The sequence below is a fragment of the Helianthus annuus genome, chromosome 14 (assembly GCF_002127325.2).
Source record: "Helianthus annuus cultivar XRQ/B chromosome 14, HanXRQr2.0-SUNRISE, whole genome shotgun sequence".
NCBI lineage: Eukaryota > Viridiplantae > Streptophyta > Magnoliopsida > Asterales > Asteraceae > Helianthus > Helianthus annuus.
In genome coordinates, this window is record NC_035446.2 from 138,838,803 (window position 1) to 138,851,416 (window position 12,614).

The following is a 12,614-nucleotide window of genomic DNA, read 5'->3' on the forward strand; positions in this document are numbered from 1 at the left end:
TCACTCGTCATCATCGTCAAGCCTCTTCCCATTCAGATTCACTATCTTCGGCTTCGTCTGTATCATCATACTCTTCGCCTCCCTCGCCTCGTCCTCTTCATCTAATAAACCAGGATCAGTATCTAACAAAACTAATCTTCTTTTCTTTCCCTTCCCCTTCTTGTCGGTAGCACTAGCTTTACCCTTTAAAACTTTACAAGTTCGGATATCATGACCTTTGATATTACAAACACTACATGTACGACTTCTCTTGCCTTTTAGACTAATTATCTGTTCTTTTTTTGATTTGATCCGCTTATGTGAACCGCGTCCTTTGTTTCTAATACCGGTTGGCACACGGACTGTAGGCGGGGCATCAGTGTCCGGTTTCTCGTAACCGATTAACCTTGAATACCTATCAAACTTAGGGTCGATAGGCTTGGTTATGTGAAGTTCACCAACCATTACTTTCATCTCCCTCATCCGATCCCTGACTACAAGTAGGTTATCAAAATCTGTCATCAAATGACCAATAACATACTCTCCGGTCTGCATTATCTCATACGCAACCTCCTTCGCCTTTTTATTCCCATCGTTATCATCAACTTTTAAATCAAATGTGTTATTTAAATCATTCGGTACCACGTCTTTGGTCCATCTTCTCATAACATACTTATTGGGAATTTCTTTCACTTTGAACATCTTGAACACAAAGTATATATGTTTGCACAACAATCCATATTGTTCAAACCTGCGACAGCTGCATGATGCAATTACATCCTCCCCCTTCTTGAAGCAAACCTAAATAAAAAAATGTAAAATTAAATGTCAAGGAAAAAGCACAATATCTTAAGCAATAACGCATGTTAGCAGGTATAAAAACTGTTACCTCTAATAAACCGTCACCATGCGCTTTCCAATCCTTCATACTTATCTTCAAGAACGGTTCCTCGATTTTGGTCTCCATAGGAAGGCACTCAGACAGTGTTCCATATAACTCTGCCTGTTGATCAGCAAAGATGGACCTGGTGTAAAGTTTCATAGCATCATCCTCTAAGGTAGCTTCAGTTATGTTATCTGGGGTTGTGTTTCTAGAAATATGGTCATTTTTCCGATGGTTGAATCTTTGAACGTCCATTGCACCATCAAAATGGTTAAAAAAACTCAACAAGAGTAAGTTGAGAATTTGCCACCTGACAGAAAAAGTGGTTTTCGCTCTCTGATCTGGAGGTAGTCCGCATAAGCCCAGACATAGGTTCATGACGATAGAAAGCTGGAATCCATGAAGATCTCATGCCAAACATATCATCAATCCATTTATTCTCGGTTAGACCGAATTCAATCATTATCAATTTCCATTTTGTCTCAAACGTTTCTGGAGTAATCGAATCAGTCTAGACTATATTACACATGCGTCTTTTGAAGTCTTCATTGTTACACAACTCGTATCCAACCTATTAAAAAAAAGAATTGGGATGAACAAAAATAAGAAATGTCTATAATAATTCACAGTTTTTGTGTAAAAAAAAGGCACTGATGAACATAAATAATAACGCATGATGAACCTTTTGGAAAAAAGCATGTAAAAAATCAGAAAATCTTCAAACTTATTACGCAAATTGTAACAATAATAACGCATATCGAAGTTGAATCTAACCTTATCGGCAATTTTTTTCATTATGTGCCACATACATAATCTGTGCCTGCTCTTATCGAACACTGCCTCGATAGCTTGTTTCATCGCCGGGTCCTGGTCAGTGACAACCACCATAGGCTGCTTACCAAATGAGTCCAAAAATGATTGTAACAACCATTTGTATGATTTAATGCTTTCGGATGATAGCAACCCGGCTCCAAGCGTCACATTCCGACAGTGGTTATCGATACCAGTAAAGGGTACAAAAACCATATTATACCTTCAAAAATGATGAAATAAGTTGAATAAAAAACATAAAATTTATACATTTCACAAATTAGAAGTTAAAAACTATAAATAACACTAACTTGTTGGTTTTGAATGTAGCATCAAACGATATGACATCTCCAAACACAGCGTAGTTACGTTTGCACAAACCATCAGCCCAAAACAAGCCAGACAATCGCTTATTTTCATCAACTGAATGTACAAATGAATAATCAACCATAAACTGCGTTTTATCGGTCAGCCTATTGATAACCATATCGGCATCATACTCCCCTATATAGCTATGTATCCTAGCTCTAAAATTCTTGCAGTCATCTTTAGTTGCTCCAACATTTTCAAAACCTCCGTATCTTTGCCTCATAATATTGAAGGCTTTCATTGGCCCAAGGTTTAATGTACCAAGCTCCCATATCATCTTTTCTTGTGTTTCAGAAAGATGCCTATAAGCCGGTAATAAATGCATATCTTTAGGGCAGACAAATGAATGATTATGCGCTTGAACAAACTTATCAACCTTATACAGCACCCCATCCGTCGAAGAAAGCTTAATTTGTGTGATTTACACCCAGTTCAAATAGTCGGTCTGTTCCTACTTTTATATGGCTTAGACAACTTTAAATAAGGATCATCAAAAGCCTGTGGTTTGTGCCCCTCCTTTGAACACACAAAGTATTTGGTCTTTATAATACCACCAGTATGATGTTCACCTCCTTTTCGCGCAGAGAACCCTGCCTTCTTGGCATATGTCTGGCTAAAAACATATGCTTGCTCTATCGAACTGAATTCCATTCCTATAACGGGAACACATGATGAAGCTACCTCAGGAATATACAATCTTTCATCTGCAAAATTTGAAAATAAAAAAAAAACAAAAAAATTAAGCCTCTACCAAAATTAACAAAATTAATCATGTATGAAATAAAACAAAATCACGCTAAGGAAAAAAACCACGCATGTACAACTGAAAATCCCGCAAGTAAAAAACCAGACAAAACTATATACTTAATAATAACGCAAGTTTAATAGTCAATACACAACACGAGCGTGATTTAATAGGAATTCCTTTCAAACACAAAAATATCAAATAATGATCACGATCATACATAAAAACAACAGCCACATACACTTCTTTCTAATATAAACCTAATTAATTGATAACTTACTGGTCTGATCGTCTAATATAACGACGTTGTCTGATGTAAGATTCTTCAAATGCTCAGCAGCATCATGAACGGCATGGTCTTCAACATCTTCAATTTCAATATCATCTGTATTCCGTGCGTTACTGCTCTGTGGATCCATTTCAAACAATAAGTGATCGAAACCCTAATTGAACAACTATAACCGCAAATTTGATAATTTGAAAAATGGAAAGTATTTGAAACTGATTCAATTCGTAATTACCGGGATCCTGGATATAACGAGCTCGCACTATTCTCTTGATGATAGTAAATCTCTGAAATACCCTGCATGAGGAACGTAAAATATCTAATTTGCCCTTAATTAGAAATCTTAATCAGTGCCACGCGTCGAAATCCCACTGTCGCGTATGTTAAGTACGATTAGGGTTAATGTACATTACACTTTCTCTAAATATATAATCCTTTAAATAAAAAATATTTTCATGAAACTTAATTTAATTGCGATACCATTCTCGAGTGAACAAAGGAACTGGAATGTTGTGACCCTACACGCGTGAAGTTTGTTACCGAACAAATTTATTCGATACATGAACTATAATTTGATTAAAATTCTATTGTACTAAACACGCCAACATTAAGGAGTACTTATTATATCATACAAACTCATTTTAATTATGATAACATAATTATTGATCAACTTTTAACCCTCTTCATAATTTTCGTCGCATAAAATCAAGCCACCTATACATGCTTTCCCAAAAAATGACTTTGCATCTTTCATTCCTTTTTGGGTTTGAAGCAACTAAAGAAGAATCGTAGATTTGAACTTTAAAATTGTTGTATTAATCATTAATTATTAGTTATTCGAACCCCTAATTATAAAATATGGTTATTATTATATTATATATACAAGGTGCTCGTGTGATGCGGCGGAGAACATAAACATCGTCAGAGTGTGCATGGTTCAGTTCAGTTAGTTCAGTTATTATCCTCAACCAAAGTCACTGATTACTTTATTTTATTAACCAAGCGGTTTTCGATTGATCAATTAGGTTTTTTCTGTTATATTGACGATTTTCGTTAGGTTTGTTTAATTTCGCTTAATAGCCAAAGTCATAGTTGATCTAAAACTTTTGCTTAAAAATACATACAATTGAGGTATAAATACATGAAATTATATATATATTATATATAGATATAATTTGCAACATATTGATACAATGGTTGTTGTAATGTATGCATTATAGTTTGTATAGTGGTAATGATATATATTATATTATATATAGATATAATTTTCAACATATTGATGCAATGGTTGTTGTAATGTTTGTAGGCCTGGCAAATAAAACCCATTTGGGTTTTTCTGGGTTATTTTGAGTTATTTTAAAAATGAGAATGCCTCAGGATGGGTTATATGATATTTATTTAAAATAATTCATGGATAAGGATGAGTATTACACAGGGTAAATGGGTAACAAAAAAAAAAAAAAAACATCACAGATAGATTTTTCATCTTATTCGAGTGTTCGTAGATGTTGGCTTCACAAATAAAAAAAAACTAAAAATAATTAAAAAATTAAAAATATTAAAATTTTTCTAAAAAATCAGAAAAATAAAAATTCTAAAAAATAATAATAAAAATAAAAAAAATCTAAAAAATCCAAAAAATAATAAAAAATCCAAAAAATTCTAAAAAATAAAAATAAAAATAATAAAAAATCCAGAAAATTTAAAAAATCAAAAAAATAATAAAAAATCCAAAAACTTCTAAAAAATAAAAAAATAATGATTAATCAAAAAAATAATAAAAATCCAAAAAATTCTAAAAAATAAAAAAAACAAAAATTCTAAAAATCAAAAAACTTCTAAAAAATCAAAAAAATTCCAAAAATAAAAAAATTCTAAAAAAATCCAAAAAATAATGAAAAATCCAAAAAATTCTAAAAAATCAAAAAAATGATTAAAAATATAAAAATAATAGAAAATCCAAAAAAAATAAAAAATAAAAAAATCTAAAAAAAATTCTTAAAAATCAGAAAAATATTAAAAAATCAAAAAAAATATTAAAAATTCAAAATATTCTAAAAATAAAAAATTATAAAAAATAAAAAATTATAAAAATTCATAAATTCTAAAAAATAAAAAAATAATAAAAATCCAAAAAATTCTAAAAATTAAAAAAAAAGTAAAAATCCAAAAAATTCTAACAAACCCAAAAAAATTCTAAAAAATAAAAAATACTAAAAAATCTAAAAAAAAATCAAAAAATAGGAGTTAATTACATAGTTAGTTCTTGTGGTTTGCACAAAATAAAATACTTAGCTACTAATAGTTTAAAATCACATTCTAGGGTATTAACTTTTCATTTTGTAACGTTTGGAGGTATTAACTTATAAGGTATTAACATAGCTCGTCCCTGTAGTTTGCACAAAATAACATATTTAGGTACTAGTATAATGTGATTTTAAACCTACAAATCACGTTAATACCTCCAAACGTTACAAAATGAAAAGTTAATACCCTAGAATGTGATTTTAAACTATTATTACATAAGTATATTACTTTGGGTAAACAAGAGAGACTAACTATGTAATTAACTCAAAAAATAATAAAAAACCAAAAAATTCTAAAAAAATCTAAAAATTATAAAAAAACGTTTTTAGTATTTTTTTAAGATTTTTTTTTGATTTTTTTAGAATATTTAATGATTTTTTGGGATTTTTTAGAATTTTTTTGTTTTTTAGTATTTTTTGATTTTTTAGATTTTTTTTGGGTTTTTTATAGTTTTTTTGATTTTTTAGAATTTCTTTGATTTTTTGAATTTTTTATTATTTTTTGATTTTTCATAATTTTTTGGATTTTTAGATTTTTTTTTATTTTTTAGAATTCTTTGGATTTTAGCATTTTTTTGATTTTTTTGAAATTTTTTTATTTTTTAGAATTTTTAATTATTTTTTTGAGTTTTTAGATTTTTTTTTATTTTTTATATTTTTGAATTTTTTGGATTTTTTTATAATTTTTTGGATTTTTTGGAATTTTTTTATTTTTTATAATTTTCTATGTTTTTTAGGATTTTTTAGATTTTTTTGTATTTTTTTATTATTTTTTATTTTTTGGATTTTTTTTTATTTTTTTTATTTTTTTTTTGATTTTTTGGTTTTTTATTATTTTTTTGAATTTTTATGTTTTTTTATAGAATTTTTTGGATTTTTTTATATTTTTTTTTTATTTTTTAGATTTTTTTGAATTTTTTAGATTTTTTTTTGGTTTTTTAGAATTTTTTATCATGCCCAAATACATCTTGACAAAAACCCATCTTGACCTAAACCCATTCTAACCCATTTCTGAATAAACCCATCTTAACCCAAACTCATCCTAACCCATACCAATCCTAACTCATTACCCAAACCTACCCAACCGGCCAACCCACCCATTTTGTCACTCCTAAATGTATGCATTATGGTTTGTAGGATGATGCTTAGTAAGAAACCCCATTATTTTAGAAAACTTAGCAAACTATATATGTGGCTTACATTTTGCCACGTTGCACAGATCCCTTTCTATTACTTTTGACATTAAGGTTATATTAGTAAATTACATTAACCCCCAAGAACTATCCCCAATATGAATTGACATGTTCATTAATTGCCCATCAAATCGTACCATTCACCATCCCCATATTTCTTTTTCATATTTTCCTTTATATCTTCTTCATCATTCATCAGAGAAACCCCATTTCACTTTTACTCAAAATTAGCAAGTAACTCCATTAATATCCATGGAGACAAATCCACCAACGTCAGAATTAATGTCGCCGGTCCGTAGTTTCCCAACCTTCGATGTGATTCTGGAAGATGATTTGAGTTCTGCATCTAATCTTCATGTAGCTACTGTTAATTCTTGCTATGAGAATATATGTCAAGAAAATGGAAGCAGTTATAATCCAAATCATCAAAATACTTTGCTCATCCTCCTCCAAGACAAAGTCAACCACTAATCAAGAAAAAAAAGAAGTGTTCTAGGCAACCCAGGTTTAAATCTCTGAAATATTTAATCTTGTTTCCTTGCTTTTCACAATTTTCAAAAAAAAAAGACGAAAAAATATCAAAAATTATTCATAAAACCTGGTTGTTAATAGGTTTTTGTGTAATGGTTGTTTTAGAGATGAAACATGATTTTTTTTTGTTAAAATGGTTCTTAAAAGGGGTTACTTGCTAATGTAATTTACAGGTTTTTATTTTTGTGTTAAAAAGTTATGCTTGGTTTGCATATAAACTGATTTTTGGTTGTGTTGTGATTTTATTTGAGAAAAAGATTGCAATTTAGCTAAAAAGTTGTGATGTTGTTTGAGAAAAAGATTTTCTGGCTATGAATGTGTTAATAGTTATGTGTGGTTAACGACTTAACGGTTATCTTATCTTTTTGTTATTAGGATGGTGATGGATACAAGGGAAACAAGATCCAATTCTCGGGACCGTTGGTTTCGTCAAACGTGGATCAGATGCTTAAGGATCATGACCATGTTTATGTTACAGCACAACACAACTAACACGTGTTATAGTTTGAACTTCAGGATATGCATGTGTTACATGTGACATGAAACCCATGTACAATGTAACACGTATTAGTGCTATGTATTTTTGTTTACTAGTAATATGTAATGTGAGACTCTTCTTGTTTTCTCTAGTACACGATGTTAAAACGGTCTAGACTTAACACATTTTCTGTTGGAGGCGCCCGTAGTTGTACCTTTACTGTTACAGTTACTATTGAAGTTTATGCATCCATTCTAGAAGTCTTAACACATGTTATAATAGAGGCTTAACACACGTTATATCAGGTTTACTCTGTTGTTATTAAGTTACTATTGGAGTTTATTCATCCACTGTGGAAGTCTTTACACACGTTATAATAGATGCTTAACACACGTTATACATTTCAGTCGCTTAACACATGTTACAGTATGTATATACACATCATGGTGTTTTGGAAACCAATAGCTTATACATGACACCATGTTAGGTTAAACCAAGATTATAACAGAGGGTTAACACATTTTATCCCAGGTATACGGTGTTACGATATTAACTTGTATGTTCCATATTAACTTGTACACGTTTTTACTATCAGTATATGCACATCATAGTATTTTGCAAACCACTTTCATATACATGAATACAAGTCGGGTTACAACAAGATTATAATGGTGGAGGCGCCCGTATTTGTACCTCTACTGTTACAGTTACTATTGAAGTTTATGCATCCATTCTGGAAGTCTTAACACATGTTATAATAGAGGCTTAACACACGTTATATCATGTTTACTCTGTTGTTGTTAAGTTACTATTGTAGTTTATTCATCCATTATGGAAGTCTTAACACACGTTATAATAGATGCTTAACACATGTTATACATTTTCAGTCACTTTAACACATGTTACAGTATGTATATACACATCATGGTGTTTTGGAAACCATTAGCTTATACTCATGTATTCAGGTATAACAGAGGCTTAACACATTTTATTCAGGTATACGGTGTTACGATATTAACTTGTATGTTCCATGTTAACTTGTTCACGTGTTACGATCAGTATATGCACATCATGGTGTTTTGCAAACCACTTTCATATACATGAATACAAGTCGGGTTATAATGGATGCTTACATGTTATCATATGTATACAAGTGGGGTTACAACAAGATTACGATATTAACTAAGCTCCCCATTAAACTCATCGCCCCCGTCGACTGTTTTCACCCTTGTCACATGTTAAGCAATTACATGTTCCGAACAGACAAATTGTAACACATGTTAGATCAGTATATACACATCATGGTGTTTTGTAAACCACTAGCTTATACATGAATACAATATTATATATTCCAAAATTACCGGTACATGTGTTACCATAAATGGCTTGTTTCTTATTACACGTTACATCATGGTGTTCTGTTACAGCATGAACCACCAACACATGCTATAAATGAACGAAGACATCTTTCCCAAAGGATGTGACTTATTCAATGTCCCCGCATTAACGTCGCCTACATCCATCCAGCTTGTCAATTCAATATCTTTTATGGATCTGTTTCTGTAAATCAACACACATTATATATCATTCTAACAGGTGCTTAACACATGTTATGGGTCTGTCTCTGTAAATCAAGCAGCCCAACAAAAAAAACAATTATTGTTAAGATCAAAAGCCCCAAACCAACAAAAAAACCCGTTCAAAATCTCATCCTAAAGTTTTGGATTTATTTAAATCCATCAAGCTTGTCAATTGAATATCTTTATGGGTTTGTTTCTATAAATTAACACACGTTATATAAGATTCTAACAGGGGGCTTAACACATGTTATGGGCCTGAGTCTGTGAATCAAGCAACCAAAAAAAAAAAAACACTTACTGTTCAGATCATAAACCCAAACAAGCAACCCAAACCAACATAAGAACAGCTACTGTTAAGATCAAAAGCCCCTAACAAGCAACCAAACCAACAAAAAAAACTCGTTCAAAATCTCATCCTAAAGTTTTTGATTTATTTAAAATACATGAACATTAACCATGGATACCCCATTAACCATTACTAAAACACTTTCAGCACATAAAAACATATTAACAACCATTTCAACAAAAAATCAAGTGTGAAATGATATTTCAAGAACACTTACCGGATCTATACCCGTCCGATGAACACGAAGAAGGGTCTTCAAACCTTCTTCTCTCACACACACTTGAACATTCAAATCTCTCTCTCTCTAAAAAAATAAAGATTATAGATGAACATGATGAAGATTGTTGTTTCTCTCTCTAAAACAAAAAAAATCATCTCTCTAAAAACCTTCATCCTGCCGTCGTTCTCTCTCTAAAACAACAATCTTCAAACATTTTTCTTTCTCACGATGTAGATCTGAACTTGAAGATCGAAACTTGTGTTTGGTGTTCATCATGATCTTGATTGAAGAGAGATGAAAGAGGAGAGAGGAGAGAGAGATAACATGTGTGTAAGAGAAATAATCAATGGTTCACAATGGGTTTCCGTTTCCCATTGTGTATGTTCACTTCCGAAAATGCCCTTGGATGGTACAAAATGGCAGTCATTTTTATTTCTTTTTATTTTTATTCATACCAAAATAATCATGGTCTTTGATCAAGTTTGATGTAAGCTAATCAATGGTTCACAATGGGTTTCCATAGTTTTCTTAAAAAGATAGGGTTTCTTATATAACCAAGCCCATGGTTTGTATATTGGTAATGACATATAGATATAATTTGGAACATATTGATTCAATGGTTGTTGTAATGTATGCATTATGATTTGTATAGTAATAATGATATATAGATATATATAACTATATAGATATAATTTGCAACATATTGATGCAATGGTTGTTGTAATGTATGCATTATGGTTTGTATAGTGGTAATGATATATAGATATAACTAGTATTAAGCACCCCCCGAGTTGCGGCGGGGACGAACACCAGTGCCACACTAATGCCAGCGACCACCAACACTCAAGTTGCGGCGTGTTAAAGCGAAGAAACTAAATCGAAACGTAAAACACAGAAAAGAATAACTAAGTCGATCTAGGATCCGCGCGTTACGATGAACCTGTCAAACAGGAAAAAATAGACGTGGGTTCATCGTAACGCGCAGGTTATAAATCGAAAAGTTATAGGTTTGGTTTTAGCTCACAACCGAACCGACCAATCACCTCTAAATGGTTTCATACAATGCCAAAAGTACAAAGGAATAATGACATAGCATTAAATTATTTACATAATTCATAACAAAAAATGTATCGAGATATACTATACGTGCTTTACCCAAAAATAGTATACGTCAATTCAACTTGCAACTTGAACACGGCTTTAACCTTTCATTGGCAAAATACCATTTAAAGAAAGACAAAGCTAGTTTATTGGATCAAAATTTTAATATCTTAAACATCACCAAACATAAAAGGCTTTGGTTCATAACTTTTCTTTTTCTAATTTCAACCCAAAAACATTAAAATTTTAAGAAACAAAATTAAAACTCACATTTTTTAAACAACTTGATTTTTGAAAGAACTGAAATCTATCAATGAAATAAAAATTTATGATGCGAAATAGATGTATTTGGTTTTTAAATTTACTATATCTTAAAATGAAAGGTGTATGGCATAGGCTACCGACCAAAACAATTCTATTTTTTCGCAACCGACGAAAACAACCCTAAATTTTCAAAAGTGACATTTACAATCGCTATGCTTTCTAAAAGCTTTATACAATGTTTCTTTCACCCCTTTGAGTTCTAACTTTTCAAATTTGCCCCCCATATTCTCATTCTTTAGCTTAAAAAAAATTACTATATTTCCACGTGGTTATTTATATGGACATGTCGGTATAAATTCATGTTTCGACGTTATTTTTTTCGGAAACGATGCGGGTCAAATATAATGCGCTCTTTTGCTTATTTTTATATACATTTCCAGTTGGTCTACGTTTTGACGTACGTGTCGGTATAAATTCATGTTTCAATGTAAACGATAAAAATTCACGTTTCGACATTAATTTTTCTTCGGAAACAAGTTTGGTCAAATTTAATATATTTTTATGCTTATTTTTGTGTATGTTTATGGTTGGTTTATGTTTTGACGTAAACTGTGTTCGGAAACGAGTCGGCTCATATATAACATGTTTTCATTCGACGGTATAAATTCGAGTAGCTGTACATTTTGACACCGCTAAGTCTTGATGCAAAGGTAAGAGTGGTGTAGTGGTTAGATGGAACCCTTACTAAACAAACCAACCCGAGTTCGATTCCGTTTCTTTTGTAACCACAATGCTTATATAGGTTACACTAAGTTAGATCAGATGTGTCGAAATACATATTTTTATATGATTAATGCATCACATAACGTGGCCCCTACTCTCAACAACTAACGCGTCGCCGCCGCAACGCACGACTTATGAAAACAATCTAGTTTATTATAAAGATGGAATGTGGCGGTTGTGACGGGAGCGTAGTGGAAGTCACACGTTTTTTTTTTTTTTTTACCTGAAATCCTGAATTGGGGATAAATTTAAAAAATTTCTTTACATTAAAGAGTCTGAGTGACTTAATTTCAATTACAATTTCGTTTTCATTATGAAACCAAGTATGCTATTCATTGAATTCTTATTCCAATTTCAACGAATTTAAAAATGTAGTCAAATAACAATTCACCTTAATTTTGGCAAAGATATTTTAACATCTCTTTTTTTAACGAACAACGACTTAAAGTCTTATTACCCCGGGTAACTGATTGAAAAAAGACAACCCTATACGTTTATAATCACAGACGACGCTGGGTAGCCGAAACCCACAATCTCCAGTTTTAGGGAAAAGCCACCGCACGAAGGCCTATTGTGATAAAACCTGGTTGGATGTCATTAAATTGCATGGTGTAGACTTGGTATCTCCTAAAGATGGCTGAGTTAGAAATTGGAGCCACTAGGGAACACCGCCCCCCAACCTAGTAGAATGTGTGCCATGCCGCTAGCTATCATCGGCAAAAATTTGCGAGAGGGAACCA

The 12,614-nt window shown here is 31.4% G+C and overlaps 1 protein-coding gene across 1 annotated transcript; it reads right to left on the reverse strand.

Moving 5' to 3' along the window:
- LOC110907442 (protein FAR1-RELATED SEQUENCE 5-like) lies at positions 1–2,366 on the reverse strand. Its single transcript, XM_022152424.1, has 4 exons — positions 1,984–2,366; positions 1,637–1,895; positions 869–1,252; positions 1–780 (listed from the first exon to the last, which is right to left on the reverse strand). The coding sequence occupies exons 1-4, from the start codon at positions 2,364–2,366 to the stop codon at positions 1–3; spliced, it is 1,806 nt and encodes a 601-aa protein (XP_022008116.1).
- Between the last annotated feature and the right edge of the window lie 10,248 nt (positions 2,367–12,614).